At 37.7% G+C, this 19,968-nt stretch overlaps 3 protein-coding genes across 5 annotated transcripts; 1 reads left to right on the top strand and 2 right to left on the bottom strand.

The window, feature by feature from the left end:
- Positions 1 to 188: 188 nt before the first annotated feature.
- LOC132198383 (neuronal acetylcholine receptor subunit alpha-10) lies at positions 189 to 6,692 on the bottom strand. Its single transcript, XM_059622393.1, has 9 exons — positions 6,630 to 6,692; positions 6,419 to 6,567; positions 5,646 to 5,800; positions 5,390 to 5,573; positions 2,719 to 2,935; positions 2,516 to 2,650; positions 1,657 to 1,889; positions 1,375 to 1,516; positions 189 to 406 (listed from the first exon to the last, which is right to left on the bottom strand). Exons 1-9 carry the CDS (start codon positions 6,688 to 6,690, stop codon positions 189 to 191), a joined length of 1,494 nt encoding a protein of 497 aa, XP_059478376.1. The 5' UTR covers positions 6,691 to 6,692.
- A 3,373-nt stretch (positions 6,693 to 10,065) lies between these two features.
- Positions 10,066 to 11,839, bottom strand: LOC132196629 (syntaxin-17). 3 transcript variants are annotated; one of them, XM_059619415.1, is made up of 6 exons: positions 11,702 to 11,785; positions 11,616 to 11,643; positions 11,394 to 11,566; positions 11,143 to 11,341; positions 10,639 to 11,085; positions 10,066 to 10,461 (listed from the first exon to the last, which is right to left on the bottom strand). In XM_059619415.1, exons 3-6 carry the CDS (start codon positions 11,502 to 11,504, stop codon positions 10,337 to 10,339), a joined length of 882 nt encoding a protein of 293 aa, XP_059475398.1. In that variant the 5' UTR covers positions 11,505 to 11,566; positions 11,616 to 11,643; positions 11,702 to 11,785; the 3' UTR covers positions 10,066 to 10,336. The 3 variants fall into 3 exon arrangements, with proteins under 3 accessions (XP_059475398.1, XP_059475396.1, XP_059475397.1); XM_059619413.1 differs by having other exon boundaries at positions 11,394 to 11,643; positions 11,702 to 11,839; XM_059619414.1 differs by having other exon boundaries at positions 11,616 to 11,750.
- On the top strand, positions 11,593 to 14,362 carry LOC132196630 (U-scoloptoxin(19)-Sm1a). The gene is made up of 4 exons (XM_059619416.1): positions 11,593 to 11,680; positions 12,076 to 12,359; positions 13,243 to 13,506; positions 13,783 to 14,362. Exons 2-4 carry the CDS (start codon positions 12,260 to 12,262, stop codon positions 13,917 to 13,919), a joined length of 501 nt encoding a protein of 166 aa, XP_059475399.1. The 5' UTR covers positions 11,593 to 11,680; positions 12,076 to 12,259; the 3' UTR covers positions 13,920 to 14,362.
- The last annotated feature ends 5,606 nt before the right edge of the window (positions 14,363 to 19,968 follow it).

Below are 19,968 nucleotides of genomic sequence, written 5' to 3'. Positions count from 1 at the left end.
CAACTTGATTTAAATCATTATACAAATTGAAACGAAGCTGGTTTAGGCAGGAAAGGAAAAGCTTGTTGGCAGTAACACGACGTTATATAATTAAAATCAAAGCACAAACAGGCAGTGCCGAGAAAAGATCAACCAATCTACAACCTACTCTAACGCGTCTAGACGAAAGTTAAAGGTGTAGTATGCGTTCAGGGTCCGTGGGGGCTGGAGAAGAGGATGGCTGTGGTGGTGACGGCCGTGGTGAAGAGGAAGGCCCACAGCAGCACGCGGTCGCACACCAGCGCGACCTGCTTCCACTCACGCGCCGTGCCCTCGCGACGCTCACGTTCCAGCACGCGACCCTCGTTGCGCTCCAGGGCCGCGTTGATTTTGTGCAGGGCGCGAAGGAACTGACCCTCCAAGCTGTCTGGAGGGGCAGAATGCAGAGAAAATAATTTGAGATTAAAAAACAAGAAGAAAATAATAATAAGAAAAATTAAAAATTTCTTGTTCGGGATTCAGTGACCCTAAAATAAAAATTGACCACTTTTTCAGCTGCCTCTTAAATTAATTTATAATAATTTATTAATGGGATTATTATTATGTTGCTATTTATATTGAAAATTACATTCATAGCGTTCCTCAGGTGATCTCCAGATAAATGATTGAGCTTTTTAACGGGATGTATTTTAGAAATATTAAAATTTTTCGTTCGTATATTCTTTTTTCAGGCAAAAAAAAAATCATAAACTGGCTCTTTAAAAAGGTGGATAACTGGATCCTGGCACAGAAAAAGTGAAAAGGTCTTATATTTTTTTCTTTTTAACCATAAAAGTTTCATGTGCATTCTTAATAGAACATATATTGATATTGAATTAGTGTAGTATATTTGGGTAAGTTACAGAAGTACATTGTATAAAAAATAAGACGTGATTGCACTAAAAAATAATACCGTTTTCTGGACTGTCTGAAGTCAGATTGTGTTCAACGTTTTCTCTCAGGGTAGTGAATCTCAGGTCGATTAAGAAAGCTGTTAGAAAGTATTCATTTGAGAAGAAAATTGGGAAAATGTTTTGTTTGATTTACTAGAAAACTTTATGCTGATTAAATGTGAAATGGTTTAATGATTTTAGGGTTTACTTAAAAAAAAATTAGCGGAAATTTTTAATTGGTACATTATTTTTATAATGAAATAACATTTGACCTTTATAAACGACGATTTCAGCTTTTCTTGAGGTTCTGAAATTATTTTCTTCCTACTCAATTCTCGTGAGCAAACATGTAACGACCTCTGCCATTGTTTGCGGAGCGCCCGCATATTTTCGGCAGTGCATATCGATTGGGCAGAAAATAAAAGCGAAAGCCGATTTTGGCCTAAGCGCCTTTCATAGTCACCTGGGTTCGAGTCCCGGCGCTGCCTGCGAGGCACGAAGCGCGGCGACCGCTCGGGCGAGTAGTCGCTCGGCCGGTGGTCGTTGTCCTGCGTCCACTTGTCGGCCCTGGACGACGAATCGACGCGACTCCCTGCTCGCGCGTCCTGAAACCCGAGACCGGAGAAAGGCTTTTGCAATTAACGAGCAATGCTTGAAATTTAACAAAAGCTAAATAACAACGGCAACAAAAGCGCGTTGCTCTCGTCATTATTTTCACACTCATTTGTCAGAACAAAAGACTTACGTGGGGCTTGAATCGCTGCGCTGGGCCCGGCACCGGCTGGTGAGGTGGCACGTCTCGCGTTTCCGAGACGTCGAAGTGCACCAGGACGAGGCGCGCCAGTGGCCCTAGCACCAGACGCTTGACCACCTTGGGCACGCCGGTGCCGCGAACACCTCGATGGTACACGTTCAGGGTGACCACACTTAGGCCGCTTGCGAAAGAAACCAGGCAGATGCTCACGCCGTAATACATGCCTGGAACAAAAATGCCACCGTAGGTTCAATAAATAGCTTTTATGATGGCCGATTTGAATTCAGAACCTATGAAAACCTATGAAAAGACACAAAACAATAATTATTTTGGAATATTTAAATTGTTCAGGGGTCAGGATAAATAAATTGCCACCTGATTCCATAAATCCTTCTTAAAAAATTTCAATTTTGGTGAGATTGTGGAACTATCTATCATTTTTTTTCAAATTTTCTTATGTGTAAATTATGGAACTTTCGGAACAGTTTCTTATGGCCTGGTTAAATAAGGGATTTTCTTAGGGTGTAACCTTTTTCAGATCGCTTATATTATAATTAAATGCAATGAAAAGTATGTCATGATGGAAGTGAAGAAGTTAGGCTTTTCTTGGTTGTAAAAATTTTTATATTCAAAACCATAACGGCTCTACCAGTTTTGGTTACGGTCTGCAAACCTATTTCATGAGCAAGAAAAATACAAAAAATCAGCAAAAATTTAAATTGAAATAAAAAATGTTTGTTATTAGGTATTCAAAGCCGGAAAGGAAGAGAATGAGGTCAAAATAAAATAATTTAAAACACAAAATTTTTTTCATAATTTTTGAAAGGAATATAATCTAGAAAGGACTCACTTATAAGCGGAGTTTTTTCCGTAGGCGGTAAGCTTTCGCGAATGGTCATGAGGAAGACGGTCATGGAGAGTAGCGCCGAGATGCCAAGCGTTACCTTCTCTCCACTTTCGGACGGCACGTAGAACACTAGTAACGCTGCAGATTTTGATTTTTTTACATGACCTGATGCATTTTTGTGTTCTTAAAAAAAAAACTATACGCACCAATTGAGTTGATGAGCATGCAGGGTAAAATGAGGTTGAAGACGTAGAAGAGCGGACGCCGACGGATGCGGATGGTGTAGGTGATGTCGGGGTAAGGCTCAGGACAGCATGAGTAAATCACCACGTGTCGGTCGGCCTCGAAACTGACCAGGTCAAACTCGCCGTTTGGCTGATAGTTGCTCACATCACCGTGCTCTGTCTGCTTTACCAAGTCAACCTAACCCAATAAAAGGGAAAATTGAAAAAAATTAAAAATATTAGATCATTATACAGCAATTTTTTTGGAATTACTTTAAAATTTAGAGAAATCTTGAAAATAATATTGTGGTTATTCCAGCACATTTTAAGTAGGTTGTTGGTTGTTGTAATATTTATAACCTGTAGGAGCCAAGAAATGGAACGCGGGCCTTTGCTTTGCAAGCGACTGATCAATTAATTAATTAGCGGTGGCTGATCAAACGACGTCCGCCTGGCACTCGCGCTCTTGCGTCTCCAGCTTTTGCTTCAGTCTCTAAAGCACGTACTAATTAAATCGGCAACACTCCTCTGCATCCCTTTCGTAGCCTCGTCTGCCTCTTGATGCACGACGACCAAAGTAAAAATTTAATGTGCTGGAAATTATTCCATAAGCCTAATTAACGAAATTTTCACCAGAATTTTGGTCAAGTTTAGAAGTGGGATGTAGACGAGGGCTTTTGAAAGGGCTTAAAATTTTTGCGGAAAAGGGGAACGGAAATTTTGGAACTCCGCCCTTCGAATTTTGGCAATTTGCGCGAAAAATGAGGTTCATTTGCCCACCGATGCAGAAGGAAAAATTTGGTGCCGCCTTTGGCCGCCGGCCAGACGGCCACTCTGAATACGAGTAGCATGTGTGCCGACGTAGCGCTTTTACGCCTTTAGCCCGCGGCTGAAACGAGAAAGAAGCGTTGGCCCGATTTATTCCGAGAAACAAGATAAAAAGTGTTTCTGTCAGTTTTTGCTTTATAGTTATTATTCTTGATAATAAAAATGCTGTAAAAGCAGGCCACGACGCTGAAGTGCTTTTAAACACACAAACGACTTTCAACTGCCTAAGAGGATCATCACTCAACTTCTTTTGTTTTCTCGAATGTCAAGTCCACCCCTTCGTTTATTCATTTTTTTCTTTAATTTATTATTCGCTCTTCAGGTTATTTTAGGATTCGAAGCGGTAAATCTTTTTGTTAAATCTGGTGTTGTACATGGACCAAATATAGAAGTTTAGGAATCGTCTCTCAATCTTGTCCCAGGTGGCCTAAATTTGCGCATTTATCATCTTTGCACATTTCTTGTTCCCATCAGTGTAGCAAATTGTTTTCATTCGATTCTCCGCTGCAAACTCGATTTACTAAGAAAAAACGCTTCAGCCGCAGATGCTCACCGCTGCAAGTTTGAGCAAACTTGATAACTATGACAGGTGCGAGGATTCGCATTAAGACATCTCGTCGGGGACGGATGATGGGTGTAATATGGGCGCACCAGCATTATGAGTTCGATCGTGCGCGCAGGGCTCGCCGGCCGCAAATAGAAATCCGGGCCGCTGATCCAAGCCCAGAATCAATTAAATTAATTTAAACTCGCCGCCTTCAAAAACCTATCTGACGACACCAAACATGACTTTCAAGATGCCCTGAAAGGTTTACCCTGAAAAAATCATTTTCATCAAATACACTCTTCAGACAATACGAAATTTTCGATAATTATTAAAAATAACCCGAATTTGTTATAAAACAATTAGAAAAATATTTATTAATTAAAATAAGTATGAATTATAATTAAAAAAAAACAGTCCTAAGGTTCCTCAGGGCAACTTAACATGAAAAGCAACTTAAAACTCCTTTGATGGAAATATCACAAACAAAATAATAATTTTTAAACGCCCATTCTTTTTCATTGAAAAATTGTATGCAAATATCAAAAAATGCACAAATACATTCAAAAAGATAAACTTTTTTACCCTTCAAACGACCTGGACTTGGAGTTTATTACAAAAAGGTATAAGTATTTTTATCCATGCTAGAATTTTTTTATCAAAGCAACTTTGTTTTTAAAGCACTTTTACAGGTTAAACGACCGTGAGCAAGTGGTCATATTCATTTAGGGCTGAGTTTGGTATCAATCTGTAGGTTGCCAGGGTCGGCGGGAGCAACAGTTTTGTCGGTGGGACTCTCAAGTCAGCTGCAGTCTGGATTTACAAGAGCCTTTTGACCTTTCGATCGATGGCGAGATATCGAGAGTGGCGAATCTCGAGACCACCGCGGCGCCGCTCTCTCGAAAACACACACATCGATCTGGGCCGTTTTATTTCTGTCATGGAAACTTTCACGGGGCGACATATAATCCGCTATTAGTAGCGCGCGAATCATCATCATCTCGATAAAACGAACGCGGCGGCGCTTATTAGTGTTTTATTGTTTCTCGCGGCAATCACCCTGAGTGCGGCAGCGACGGGAGGTGCGCGCGACACGCTCGTAAAACATGCCAGCCAATTTTCATTTGCGGCGCTAATTGGTCGCGAAATTCGAAAAAAGTGCGACGCGCGTGAAATTACTTTCCAATCTCTCTATAATTACATTGACATATTTTTGATTGAAATTATATTAAATTCAACCTCTGGGGAAATTTCTACAGATTTGATGAACAAAAAACTCACCTGGTATCCGTCGTAGGTCCAGGAAGCCCATTTCATGCGGCAGCTCTGGATGTCAAAAGGGAAGTACTCGACGTTGATGTCACAAGAGCTGCGATAGATGCCATGGCTGAGCCAAACCACCTCGCCGTTGCTAGACACAATCACGTTTGTGTTGATGACCGCGTTGCTGTATTGGGAGTCAGCACTTCACAAAAAACAGAAACAGAATTGAGAATTTTCACAGGAAACTAGAAAGGAGAAAATTAAAAACCCGCACTTGTTGTAAAGGATAACGTCCGGCTTCCATACGCGGTTGTACGGGATGCGGACGACCTTGATTCCGGCAAAGTCGGACGCGTTCCACTTAAGGTGGTGGTCCGTCCAGATGTACGTCAGCCAGCAGTTGGTTGTCAGGATTTGGTTTTTCTCGTCCTGTTTGCAAATCGGGAATCGATCCGCCGAAAGAGAGAGTGAGATTTTTATCAAAGAGAAATACGCAACCCGCACGTTTGGAAAGACGAGCGGGCTGCCGAACTCTGAAAATAGCAGGCGGTCTACCTCTGCACAGTTATTTATTTTGGGTAAAGTCGATGCGAACATTGAACATTATATTAAACAGCATATGTACATTATAACAGGAGGGCTGGAAATCGTTCAATATTAATAAATATAGTTTGAATGGGGGAATTGAATTTTTATACTGACGTTTCCTAAAAAAATTATGTAAAATTAAGAGAAAAATAAATGTATATAATTGAAAATACTTGAAAGAGGTTTATTTTATTAAATTAATTCCTCATAATCCCAAATTTCTATCTATGTAAGGAGGGGTTCTCTGTATTAAAGTTATTTCTCTTGTTTGATTGATCATAAAATATTTCAATATATAAATTTTTAAAGAAAACTTATTGTAAATGCACTTTTCTATCTTCATCAAACACCGATTTCCACAAAATTTAAATGTCCTTTTTAAACAAGTTTGCAAAATTTTAACCCGTAAATAATAAATTTTCGATACGCTGAGATTGATTTTGAAAAGTTTTAACGTACGACGTCAATGATGTGATGGAGGGAGATGCCAAAAGTGATTTTGAGCGGCAGGGAGCTGTTCTCGACAGGTCGCACCGAGGCATCGTAATCAGTCATCAGGTACCGCGTCAGTCGGTATTCGTTCTCGTCAGCGCCGCCTCGTACCACCCCTAGTGCCGCGAAATGAAAAAAGTTATGTTCCCAAAAAAAGGGGTCGTTTCCTTTTTCTTACCTTGCAGCAGCACAACGATTACACGGACCATTAAAAGCCGCCAGTCCACTAATGACGCCATCCCTGAAACTAAATTTTTACTTTCATGTCAACAATAAAATGCCTAAAAACCTTTTAGAGTAATTTAAACGTGTTCAAATAATGAATAAAGTTTAAAAATGGTTATATCTGGGGAAAAACTGTTAAGTTAAGATGTTAAATTAAAAATGAAAAATGGCGTTAATTTTCTTTAATTTATACAGTGAATTAAATAAATAATTGACTATTTTGAAATTTTATATATATATATTAGTATAACTTGATTCAATTGATTTTTGTATTGTTGGCATTTATTTTTGTTGTTGTGCCTAATTTGACTGATTTTGAATCAGGACATTTAATTTGTTAAAATGGTGAATATAAAGGATTATTATTTTTATGTAGGTACTCTAGTAATTTAGACAGTTTGTAATTAAAACGCTTTTGCTTTTTGTTTTTATTATTCATTTACAAAACAAAAGGAGCAAAATCAGAATAATTGATGAGCCCAAATTCCAGACCCGAGGCAAAGCTTACAAGTAAAATTTAATGAGTCGTTTCTTAATGACGCGGCGTTTGTGGGATTAAGTTGCCGCGAACTGAGAGTGGATTGGCATTAAAGGGTTGCGTCGAGCGTACATGCTCTCGGCGTAGAGCTGCGCGGAGCCGCGGATTTTGCATTCCAAATGCGACACGCCAAGTTTGCATTGCCTATTTTTTTATTTTATGACAGCACAAAGCCCTCCAAAAACTTTCCTTTCGCGGCGTCGCGCATATGGATTAGGAGAGAAAAGTAGCAAGTATGGGAATATGTGCGGAAAATCGGGTCAAATCGGGCAAAGCCAGGTGCAAATCCATTTCTACAGGGAAATGGTGAAAACGCCTCTGGAAAATTGTATGAAAAGAGAGATAAAAAAGAGGGGAACTTTGGTGAAAGCAAGTTTAGTTACCAGTAAATCTCATTTAAATTTTTATTTCAAACTCTTTTTTTCTTTTGAATAATGATTATGAAACTAATATCTAAGTGTTTTCATTTAAAAAGGAATTTGATTCGAAATCAGCAAATCAACTTTCCTTGAAGAAATTTCATACAAAAAAAAGTGCTGCCTATTCTCCACAATGCTTTTTTTATGTAACCTTTGTTGACTTTTTGTCGGGGAATTGATCTTGATCAGCTCTTACTTGTAGGATGATGGTTGACAGAAATTGTTTTAAAAGGTTAGAAAAAATTAATTTAGATCAACTATCAAACTCATTAATTAACTTGATTTAACAAACAGCTTTCTAGAAATAATTAAATGAGTCATTTTTCACTCAGATTTCATGATATTTGACTAATTTGACGGTTTAATCTTTAAAGAAATTTTAATCGCATTTCTTTCGAAAATTTAAAATTTAATTAAGATTATAACCGATTATAACTTTATTGATCTTCTTGTTGCCAAAAAATATGTTAAATCATTATTTGCAAACATTTTACAAAAGAAATTAATTAGAATTCAATGAAAACAAACTATGTGCAGATAAAAGACTTCTTATCTTAAAATTAAAAAATTGAAAACAAATCACATTAAAGCTACTTCATGTGTAAATTTGTTGACAACAAGTGACCCAAAGACAGAAGCACTCTGAGATGCAAATCGCGACTGCTTTTTAGCCACTTTGTGAATTGCGAATACAAAGCCGAAGCCGCAGTGGCGCGCGGGTATTTTAATTAAGCCCACAATTTCGTTATTTGCAACAAAACAACACAAAGCGAGCGACCTGCCCTCAAGCCCAAACGGATCGACCCACCTTGCGACCAAATTCTCTGAAACTCTCTTCCCAAAACCAATTAATGTTCAACTTTAAAAGCGATAGAAAACTTTTAAAAACTTCTGCAACTTTCATTTAAAAATGTTTATATATTAAAGTTTTTGGTTTATTGCACAAAATAATTTTTAAACTATATAATGAATAAAAATTAACAAAAAAAGCCACTATGCTTTAGTATGCCTTGTGAACTTGTTGGTCAAACGTATGTAGTACAAGGGCAGTGAAATGTGTATTTGATGCAGTACAGGTGGTACAGGTAAAAAAAAATTTGTGCGCAATATTCATAAAAATTATTTTGCCAAAGAAACCAATAATTGCTTTTTTAATGCAATTGTAACTTATTCCTATTTGATAATAATTTATATTTAAAGGTACTTTTTGTATTTTGTCCATGCGCAGAAAACAAGGAAGTAATGAAACAGTTTTCTTTTAAATAAAATGTTGAATATCAGACACAAAAAATCTCAAAAAATTCTTCCTTTTATTATATTCGCTTCTCAAAAGCCGATTTCTAAAACAGTTCTTGTTTGTTTGTGGTTTTAATTTGTAAAAATTACATAATTCAGAATTACGAACGTAATTTTGACTGAAAAAATTTTGATGGTTTCTACTTTATCTTGGAATCTAAAAATATTGTTAAGCAATTAATAAACGTTGAAATTTAAACATAAAAGCAAAGAGTAAAAAAATTATCCGTACCTGTATTAAGCGCGTGTTGGGGGTGCCCGCGTGTGTGGCCGAGGGTCGCTCTCGTCCGCCGCGTTCGTGTCGCGGCGCGGTCAAAGGACAACTCTGGATTTCTCGTCGGGTCTCTACTCTGGCGCTCTCGAACGCGCACGGCGGCTCGGCCCCGCCAACCCCCGTGTCGAACGAAAGCGTTGGGCGCGCATGCAACCCTCTAGACGCGCACAGCCGGATTAATTCATTGTTTCGCCTCTGCGCAGCCAGACGAGAGGAAAAGCAGCGAGGGCAAAACGCAAAGCCTTCCTCAAAACGCTCTCGGCCTCCCCGCAAAGCTTCCCGGAAACAAAAGGTCAATTGAGGTCATTCCCGGTTTTTCCCTGGATGCAGCCCTTTCATCTCAACCCCAAGTTTTGGACCTGCACTTTAATACTTGATTTTCACAATTTATCTTGGTGGTGCTGATTGCGTTTGCTAGTTCTTAGCCTAATAATATTATAGTATATAATCTTTGCTTAGTTATTATTTTTAAATATTCATGAATAATAGATTATTGGCTGATAAAAAAAAATAGTTATTTATTGCAGCATTCCTTTTAGATGTTAGAATTTGTTATTCTAAATCCTATTCAATACATAAAAAAATTAGCTACTTTTGCCTAAAAAAAAATTATTATTTAAAAAAAAAACATAATAGTGCTTTGCTTCACTTAGAAAAAAAATTTAAATTGTAAATCATTCAAGGATCCATAAAAACAATTGCGTCAACTGACCTTTCATCCACTTGTGTTAAACACAGAGTTAACTCCAACTTTGACCAAACACAAAATTAATTAGGTAGTTTTAAAGCAATTAAAATTATTTTAATGTGTGAGAAATTCTGAATGCATAATTTTAAAAAAGTAATTAAAACACCTGTGACGTATTTAAATCCTGCATTTTTTTTAATTTTAACAATATTTTTATCCTAGTACAAAATTTGGAATACTTCAATAATATTATACCTTAAAATGACATCAAATACGCATTTTCCTGCTTGTTTGCTTTAGCTTGACAAAGTGAGTATTTTACATTGACTGTAAATTGTATAAATAAAACTTTGTGACTAAGTATAATCAGTCCTTCAATGGTAACAAAAGAGACCAGCTCTCAGAGATTTCTGCAGCGCCAAAAGAAGAGGCGCGAGAACAGGCATCAGGAAATAAAGCTGGCGTGATTAGCCTGTTGCACCTCTTCATTTTTAACCTGCTCGTCTTTCAGCCGACATTCCACTTGAACAGCTTCTTCACTTCCCTTCAACATTTTTCCACCAGCAAATCCTAAAAAGTTTTAAGATACAAAATTATTTACAAAAAAAGACATAAAACTTACAAAACTAAAATTTCAATTTTTATAAATTAGCTTTAGCTCCAAATACAGAAAATTTTTAGGCTTTTGAAATTTTTCAGAGTTACATAAATTAATTTTTTTTTATAAAAACGGGAAACCTTCCGTACCTAGAATTCCACCCGAAATGCCCGCTGCCGCTGCAACCTTGAGCCCAGCCAGAACCCCGATAGGCCCGGCCACGCAGCCACCAATGATGGCCCCAATCAATGGGTAGGTTGCTGCTTTGGCTCGAGCGGCCGCAGCAAGGATTCGCGAACCTTCGGCCACATTCTCAGCAGCGGTCTCCACATTCTGCTCAATGAGGTTGACAGGCTCGGCCTGCGCCGCCACAATAGCACTGAAGTCGCGCATCACGTGGTTCAGGTCCTCGAAGTCCGTCTGAAGACGCCTCCACGCGGCCAGGGCGGCCTCCTGTTGGGCCACGGCGCGCTCCTCAACACCAATGCTCTGCTGGAGTTGAAGCTCGGGCACCGGTCCTGTGTTCACGCCGTCCTCAGCCGGCCAATCATTGGTCAAATCAAACCCTGTCAATCTCGGCTTTGGTTTCTCAAGGTCTGCAAATTAAGAGGGTTGTAAGAAAAGGAGAGAAATACAGAGTTTGAAATCCGAACCGAGAAAGGTCTGGATGGCCTTTTTGATTTCGTCCGTGGAACGTTTTGTCCGTTTGGAAAATTCCTCAAGGTCACGCTCGTCGGTCAACTGCGCCCTGAGGCTGTCCAGCTCGAAGACGAGGGACCTGAGTTGTTGGACAACCCTCGCCGCCTCCACGTACTCCTTGTGCGCCGCCTCCCATCGATCATCCCGTTCCAACTGCAAACGATTATATAATTAAGTAAATTAGCGTAATTATTACTAATTTAACCTTGAGGACGTTGGTCCTGTGGGTGTTGAGTTGACGAGCGTGCAGCGTCGCAGCCTCGCTGAACTTGCCGAGCGGCACCTCGAGCCACTTGAGCGATTTCTTCTGCTCCATTCTGCCGGAAGTCTTCAGGGTCGACGAGACCGGAACTGCGAGACACTACTCATCAACGACTCCTGAAGAAAGGTTAGTTGCAAACTGCGCAGCACCAGGGAAGGATCAAACTTATTCTTTTCCAAAACCTTTCTGCCTGCTGTTAGAGGTAGAAACACGATCAGACTAATTACAGGGTGAGGTTTGCTGTTTTATACCCTGAGGTCAAAGGAAAGTCTGTAGATTCTTGTAGAAAAACTTGTGTAAGGGATTTGGCAGAAAACAGCTGAGTTTTTTTTCTGTTTACATATGGCCTTCCCATTTTCCTATTTTGGCCTTTACTGGTTACAGCGACTCCAACCGGAGAATTTTGAACCTCAGATTTTTAAACACTTTTGGCGCAAAAGAAGCGTGCAATTGTCAATTTCATATTTCATTGATGTAAGTTAAATGTGGCCGAAAAGTTTAATTTTTCTAAATCCGAGCGCAATTTTTCTGATTCAAATCCGACGACCTGATCCCTCGGCTTTGCACGTCAAAGTGACGATGCGGGCGAATTACGTCAAACGTGACAAGTAACAACTATGATTAGTATTCCAGGCCGACCTGCCGCACACTTTCGCTGCTGCTGCCAGGGGCTTTCTCGCTTCAGGTGCACAAAACTCTGCTCAGCGTCTCTTGCGCTTATCGGCTGCGGGTGTTCGCAGCAACCAAGTGCACATATTTAAAACCAACATCGTCCCCAGGCACTTCACTTGATTCCCACCAACCTCACAATGCGCACCTACTTGCTGACGCTCCTCCTGGCCGCGGTGGCCGCCTCGGCCCTCAGTCTTCCCACGGCCCAAGACCAAGAAGAAGAGGTCACCACTCAAGGTCGGTTTCTTTCAATATAAAAGTTTTTGGACATAAAACTTCATTATATTAATTTTAATTTATTTATTTTGATTCAGTGTATTTAAGTTTTTTTAAAGTATTTGAGAAATTTGATTGTCTTTTTATTTTATTTACATTCTAATGTTATTTCATTTTATTAATTTTTTTCATTGAATTATTCAGATAGGCATCAATTTTAAACTTTTTACTGTTTCTAGAATGAACATGATCTGGCTGAAATTAACTTATTGTTTTAGTTTTGTTGTGACGATAGGTTGAGAATAAATAATGGCAAAAAGCGAAAGTAATTTGTAATGAAATATACGCTGTGCGAATTGCATAGTAATAGTAACAGATATCACGGCCGTGCTGCGTCACTGACTTTTCAACTGTGTGTGAAACGAAATGACTCATCATGGTTTTTACGCTATGCATTTGATTAACAAGGCCAAATATTACTGTAATAGGAAAGAAGAAAAATTGAATTTGCAGAGGTATTTTGAAATAATGGCCTTCTGCAAAAAGTAAAAAATTGATCTCAGGTTTTCCATAAGCTTGTATCACTTGGTATGAATTTAAACTGCAGAAATGTGGAAACTACCAATACTTTCAGGAAACAAATTACAAAAAAATCCTATTACCATTTAATTCGCAATAATCACGGAAGGTTTATCGACCTTGCCCAAGGTGTGAAATATTTGAGCGCCCTTATGCTGGTACAGAGAGCACTCAGCTCAGCTCTGGCGCTAATTACTAATTAGCACGGCGCGCAGCAGGTCGCTCCCTCCGGCACACTTCGTTTTTTTTCTTTGGTGTCGCTTGTTTTTCAACAAACAAATTAATCACTTTTTTAAACTGCCAAGGCTAATGAGAAATTTAACAGTCGCAGAATTGCCGGAAGTTGCAGAAGTGGAGGAAGAAAATTCGCAAGAAGTTTTGACCACGGAGGCGGCAGTGGCGAACACGATGAGCAACGCAATCACGAACGGCGTCAGTTTCCTCAACTCGACCGTGCACAACGAGCAGTCCTGTCTCAGGACCGGAGGCAACTGCCTCCCCCAAATCGAGTGTCCCCCGGGCGCCCTCAGCCCCAGCAAGGGTCTTTGCCCCGAGCAGCAGGACCTCGGCGTTGAGTGCTGCCACGGACGTGAGTCAGGAGTCAGATTACGGAAATAAAGCATTAAAATATGAAAGTCACAAAATATTTTCTGTAAATTTCTAATTTTTTTTTAAACTAATTAAAAAAATTTCATATAAAGATAATTAAAATTCATAATATTTAAAATACCATAATATTTTCTTCAAAAAAAAAAAAAAAAAAAAAAAAAAAAAAAAAAAAAAAAAAAATGAATTTAATAACTTTCTTTTGACTCTTTTTTTATTAGAAATTTATAGAGAATTCTCATTCTTTTTACGTTTGCAGTTTCTCTGTTGGAGACAAGATGTAAAAACCGCGGTGGGCGGTGCACACTCGCAAACTCTTGTACGCGAGCACTGGTAGAGGACCGCGCTGAAGATTGTCCTGATGACAAAGTTTGCTGCGTGCTTGTCGGAATTTGAGTGTGTGAATAAACATGTCCTTCTACAATCTTTGATCATCTACACTTTGTAAATAAATTTCATTGGAGCAAAAAATTTCAAATTTTGTTATAATCTAAACAAATTTTAATATTCAAGTTTTTATACACCGGTAATTTAAAAAATCTTAAACCCAGCATGGCACCTTCCTTTTTACCATGTGGGTGCCAAAATCCGAAAGCGACCGTGGGTCGGAATGAATGAGTCACGCTCACATAGTGGTTCTATTGTTATTGTGCATCTTATAAAGCTCAGCCCTTTTTGGAATAAGAAGATGCGGGTAGCAAGTTTCATAAATAATAACACAAGAAGTTACTAGAATCTATTAATTTTTTTTAAAGCTATGTATTATTTTCAATTAAATTATAAAAATTGTTGTTAAAAATAATAATAAATAAATCAGACTTAACAACATTAAATTCAAATTAACGCCCGTTTCAAAAGTAGAAATTTGTTTAATTTAGTTGCAAAGTGCCTTTATTGATTTATCAGAAAGCAATTACTATATAATTAAATTATGAACTTATAAAACTTTACTCCAGACAGCTTTTTTTTGTAAATATAAATTTAAAAAAATATAAAAATGAACATTAATTTGTTTTACATAATTATTTTGGTATACGTTTGAAAATTCGTATATTTTTTAATTTAAAAAAATGGAAACTATAATATTCATGAAATGAAGAAAATATTTTTATTAATTGTCTAAATTTTTAAATAATCAAATTGTGATATGTACTGTGATGTATAAAAATATTATTATTTAATATTTAAATTTATCTTTGAAAGCTTAACAAAAATAGCAATAAATTTCAACCCTTTTGTCGCTCTCATTGTCAGGCCAGCAGGCCTCAATAGTCTGAAGAGAGCAGCAGTTATATATTAATATGTTTGTTCGTATGAATGGTTTCAAGTCTCCGTCCGGCCAAATCAAAATTTCTGCGCTTGCACTGGACGGAACAATATAAATATTTGCAGGCGGAGTGGAGAGCGAGAGAGTCGGGGCTAATTACGAGCGATGAATTAGCAATGAGCAAATTGCGCGCACGCGAGCGGCAACGAAAACATGCAGGCTCTCGGCCGATGTGTCACGAACAATGCGCGCCCGTGCAAATTGATACTGCAGCAGCAGCGCTGGCCGGCCGGCCGGCCGGCCGTCAAAAGCTAGGACGGACGAGCACCTGTCCGCAGCCACCCTCCTTCCACCCCCGACCCACCCCCAGGGGTGCCTAATTAGCACAAATCAGCAGCAGAGCGCGAAAATCATCATATTGCCAACTGCACACGTTTCGGCCAGCAATCAAAACTGAGATTTCTCCTCCTGAAATTTGTACCAGTTGATGTATTAATTAACTAACGATAAATACCATATATAAATTCCTTAAATTTTATCGTAATAAGTCACAATTTCTATTCCTTTTCAGCAGCTAGATAATAATAATTTGAATTTCTTCTAAAAATCTTTTCTATGTAGTCTAAAAGTTTACATAAAGGTTCCGCGCTTAATAAAAGCGAAGCAAAAAACTCGGCTTGCACCAAGTTAAATAAAGTGTTGAGGCGGCTCTTTCATTTCATTTTAAAGCTATTTTTCTAGATTTTAAAGTGCTTCGTGCAATGCTTTGGTTGTTTTCTCAAATTTTAATTAATTGAAGGTTCCGCGATTAATAAAAGGGCGAACAAAAAAACTCAGCTTGCGCCAAGTTAAATAAAGTGTTGAGGCGGCTCTTTCGTTTCATTTTAAAGCTTTTTTTCTATTTATTAAAGTGGTTTGATCAATGATTTGGATGTTTTCTCAATTTTTATGTAATACAAGTATTTTAAATCGATAATTTTTAATTAAAAAAGTTTACTTTGTTTGAGGGTTTAAAGCGTAATTTTATTTTTCTTGATAGCATATGAATTTAAATCAAATTTATCTTAATTATAAAGCTTGTAAAGTAAACAAAAATAACAAAAAAGTTTGTCTTAAATCAAATTTAGTATTATTTTTTTAAATTTAAAATATTTAATTAAAATCTATAGCTTCAAGTTGACATTAACTAATTTTATCATTTTTTCACTTTTTAAAAAATATGTTGCATATTTTTGGAGCCTTCTCTTTTTAATTTTCCCTGAGATTTTGAGGATTGATTCAGATTAAAGAATTCAAATATAGGAAAGACGTTCAAACTGATATAATTTATTTCCTGGAGAGCAAATGCAATCGCCTGAGGTGTTGACGATGAGTCGCTCCAGCTTTTTCCCATGCACGCGGCGACCAGGTCGGCGTGCGTCTCCGCCGGCGAATCCAATTAGGGCCGCGACCCGGCGTGACCTCGCGCGCCTCACGTGACCGCCCCCACCGCCCGCCTCCGCGTCCGTGATGTATGCGTGCGGGGCCGCCGCAGGCGTCCCGAAATTAAGAGCGCCGCCGCTCGCAAGGTCGAAGACCCCAAATATTTCGTACTTTCATCCTTTCTTCCTGATTTCTAGATGAAGTGTCGTGTGATTGATTGAAATTCACCATAATTAATACTTTAATGCGAAATAATTAAAATGTCACAAAATTAAAATATGTGGGATTTTGGAATGCTTTGCGCTGGCTTGATCGACAGTTATGGTAATTTATTAAATGGAATGGCAATAATATGCAACTCTGTGAATGCTTAAAAGTGTTTGTTTATTTGATTTATTCAGGTTTATTCTTCTCAAATTTAATTATGAGTGAATCATTTTTTAATTACAGTAAATTCAATAAAAATAAATAAATAGAAGAAGTAAATAAAAAATAAATCAAATAAATTGTATACAGGGCGCTTAATTATTTGCAAAATTCTCTTAATCTCATGCTTGGAATATTTAAATTTTACGCAAGTGGCTTACGGCTACAGGGTATAAAATATACATGAGACTCCACATAACACCATTATTACATATAGTACACACCACCACACTGAATATAAATTTACTATTTAAATTGTATAATTGTTAACACAATTAAGCATCGGCTCTTATTCTGTACTTAGGAACACTTACAATTAGGAATTTGCCATCAATTGGGCAAATATTGCCTTTTTTAAAAGGCCCTCTTCAATACAAAACTAAATAAACACAATATTTAAATATTTAAAAATAAAACAAAATTTATTGCAATGTAGGAAAGGCCATGTATCTATTTAATAATTCTATTTTTAGCAATTTATAAAGCATTTTATTAATTCATTTTTAAATGCTATTTATTTCAAAAATATTCCAAATGAAAGAATTTAAAATGTTAGAAAAATAATAAACAAGTAAATTAATTAATTAAAACATTGTTATTCTTTTTTTTGTTTTTATATAAAGGCAATTAAAATAATCCTTTGTTTTTAGTGAAATCTCAACACTGTAATGAGATGAATTTCTTTAAAATTTTGCGGAATTCTCCTCCGCAGGTTCGGGCGTCTGTCATAATATTCTACGTGTTCGGATCGAAGGTTTTTGGGTGCCGGGGGCGACTCGTCTCTCTCCGGTTCTCTCCACCCCCGGAGGCGACAGGGGTGCAGCAACGCGAGTTCGTTCGCTTCAGTCGCCGGCGGCACCAGTGAATATAACGAGAGAGTCATCCGAGTCGCCGGAGGGCATCCCCGCAGCCCCTCCTCGCGCGCCCCTTGTACTTAGTTAGCGTGTCCGCTTTCGCACGAACCGCCGCCGGCCGCATCAAACTCGAGAATGTGCAGGAAGAGATGAGCTGCCTGCAGTCTGTCTCCTGGCGAGTGAAATTTTTTGAAAATTTCAAATTCTGTTGAAAAGTTGCGTTCTTTGTCACAGAGGGCAAAGTTCAAGTGTAGTGGTCAATAATAATATGCAGAGCGAAAGGGTCTAAATTAGCAGAGCAGCCCGGCAGGCTCTTTGAAGTTTGAACTCTTGCTTGGGAATATATTCATCGGTGCTCTCTTCTCTAGCCTCGGGTGCTCTTTCCCGATCTCATCGGCCGCCCGTTCAACCCTCACCCGCAGGGCGCGAATCCTGCTATTATTTTCGGCTCCAAACGACTTTCAACAAAAAGTTATCCTGCGTGTATATTTTTAGCCTTTTTGTATATTTTGCTATACTGGAAATCATCACGTTTATTTACAAAACCCTGCTCATATTTCCAAAAAAGCGCAGAAAAAATTTTCTACGCTGAAATTAATCTAATAAAACATGAAATTTTAAATAAGTAATTTTAGGATGGTGAAATAAAGTCAAAATCGGATTCTCTGCGAAATTCTGCTTTTTTTTGCGTTTTTTTTTTTTTTATTCTTTAGTCTCATTATGAACTAAAATTATTTAAATTATCTAGGAAAATTTATAATTAAGTATAATTTGAAATAATAATTTTTCAATTCTAAAAAAAAAATCATAAAAAAAATATTTTTTATTTGTTAGTGTGTTTTTTTTTTAATTTTTTGTGTAGAGCTGTGTCGTTTTTGCATTGTTAAGTTAATTCCAGTGTGTTAACTTTCAAGTAGAAGATATTACGATATTAGATTTACTAATGTTCACTTAATGTTGGATAATAAATGTTGTATAAATTGGTTGGAAATTAATTTAAACGTTGGAAAATTGAAGACTTTATTTCAATTCTTGGTGTTTGTTTCCACGTTTGAAATTATTTAGATTAATCAGTCAATCTGCAGCCAATCACTTGTAAAAATATTTACTTTCAAACTTTTGGCAAACTATAATCATATAAACATAAATTAATATTTTTTATAGAAGAGAGGGACTAATTTTCGACTAAGTTTTAGTTGGAAAGAAGCAAAACTTTTGTGTATCGCCCAAAGAGTGGCGCTTAACTTGCCTGAAGCGGACGACGAGTCGCGGAAAAATGCAAAACAAGCTGAGACAAAAATGCGAGAAGCAGCAGGCGAAATGAGTTTTATCATCATCGAGTTACACGCGGCGGAGCGAGAGGACTTTGCGCCGAGATAAGAAGGCTCGTCGGTGCCGCGGGAAGCAGATTTTTTTCATGCATTATAATATTTTTGAAACAAAAAATGAGAGAGCTCGCGATCAAAAGGTGCAGAATGAACGCCGCGTCGCGTTTTTGTTTTATCTCTGCAGCTGGAGGAATCGCCGCGGGCGCGTCTCTTGCGCGCGTGTGTCGCCAAATCGAATCAGCGCGCAGACCTTTGCCGCCGCCGCTGATGAGAAAAAACAAAGAACGCAGTTTCCCATCATCATATTTTTGTATATATTCATACACTCTTTTTCTCGGAAAAATGTGGGAAAATTCCGCGTACCTGAGCGGCACAAAGAGCAGACCAAGAATATATTATTATAAAAACCGGCGCGCGAAAATTAGCTTTGCGTCCGTCCGAGAGCTGAAATGCAGAGCAACGTGGAAAAGCAGCGCTCATCAAAGTCTTTTGTTGTTTTACTCTCAACTCGCTCATGTGCACCGTGGCTTTTCTTTGTTTCCGCCCTGGACGAAAGAAATCATGCAAATTTTACACTCTACCGCAACAATCCTGCGTATACGTTTTGCAAAAATATTTTCTCAAAACGTGAAACGCTGAAACTTTGCAAGAATAGCAAGATATATAATTGCAATTTTAAAAGTTTGGTTGATGGTTGTTGGCATAAAATATTTTGTTTCTCATTCCAAAACTCAACAGTATTTAAATTTCCTTAATTTCTTTTTGAAATTTTTAAAATGCTACACTTATACAATTAACAATTTAGAAAAAAAAATTTGTTTTTTAATTTATTCTATTATTATTATTTTTCTAATTTCTTTATTTCTTGATATCTTCCGAATCAGTATAGCAGCCAGCTTGCAAAATCTCAAAAAATCTCAAGGGCTGATAATATGGTATAATTATATTTCTCTTTGGTCTGACTGGGCACTAAAGGAATTTAGGAATATATCAAATATCAAAAGGAAATAAAATAAAATAGCAAATAATGATGTCAATATATACACAATAAAATTACATTCGGCCCCGCTTAGTCATGTAAAATTTTTTTCTTGACGCCCATGCTTTTACTCAATGTCATCACAAAAAACTCAAGTTTCATCAACAGT

Source organism: Neocloeon triangulifer, unplaced genomic scaffold (genome assembly GCF_031216515.1).
Source record: "Neocloeon triangulifer isolate White Clay Creek 2 clone unplaced genomic scaffold, ASM3121651v1 ptg000012l, whole genome shotgun sequence".
In the NCBI taxonomy this organism is placed as follows: Eukaryota; Metazoa; Arthropoda; class Insecta; order Ephemeroptera; family Baetidae; genus Neocloeon; species Neocloeon triangulifer.
Note: the sequence above shows the minus strand (reverse complement) of the source record. Positions and strands in the feature narration are given on the sequence as shown.

Bases quoted from the DNA above. Each gene is read 5' to 3' on its own strand.
- LOC132198383 (XM_059622393.1), bottom strand. From the start codon at position 6,690: ATGGCGTCATTAGTGGACTGGCGGCTTTTAATGGTCCGTGTAATCGTT. The intron at 2,936-5,389 runs GTGAGTTTTTTG...TTATTGGGTTAG, and splicing joins GGACCTACGACGGATACCAG to GTTGACTTGGTAAAGCAGAC. The intron at 2,651-2,718 runs GTGCGTATAGTT...CAAAATCTGCAG, and splicing joins CATGCTCATCAACTCAATTG to CGTTACTAGTGTTCTACGTG.
- LOC132196629 (XM_059619413.1), bottom strand. From the start codon at position 11,504: ATGGAGCAGAAGAAATCGCTCAAGTGGCTCGAGGTGCCGCTCGGCAAG. The intron at 11,342-11,393 runs GTTAAATTAGTA...AATCGTTTGCAG, and splicing joins ACAGGACCAACGTCCTCAAG to TTGGAACGGGATGATCGATG. The intron at 10,462-10,638 runs GTACGGAAGGTT...AAAACTTTTTAG, and splicing joins CATTTCGGGTGGAATTCTAG to GATTTGCTGGTGGAAAAATG.
- LOC132196630 (XM_059619416.1), top strand. From the start codon at position 12,260: ATGCGCACCTACTTGCTGACGCTCCTCCTGGCCGCGGTGGCCGCCTCG. The intron at 12,360-13,242 runs GTCGGTTTCTTT...GAAATTTAACAG, and splicing joins AGAAGAGGTCACCACTCAAG to TCGCAGAATTGCCGGAAGTT. The intron at 13,507-13,782 runs GTGAGTCAGGAG...TTACGTTTGCAG, and splicing joins CGTTGAGTGCTGCCACGGAC to TTTCTCTGTTGGAGACAAGA.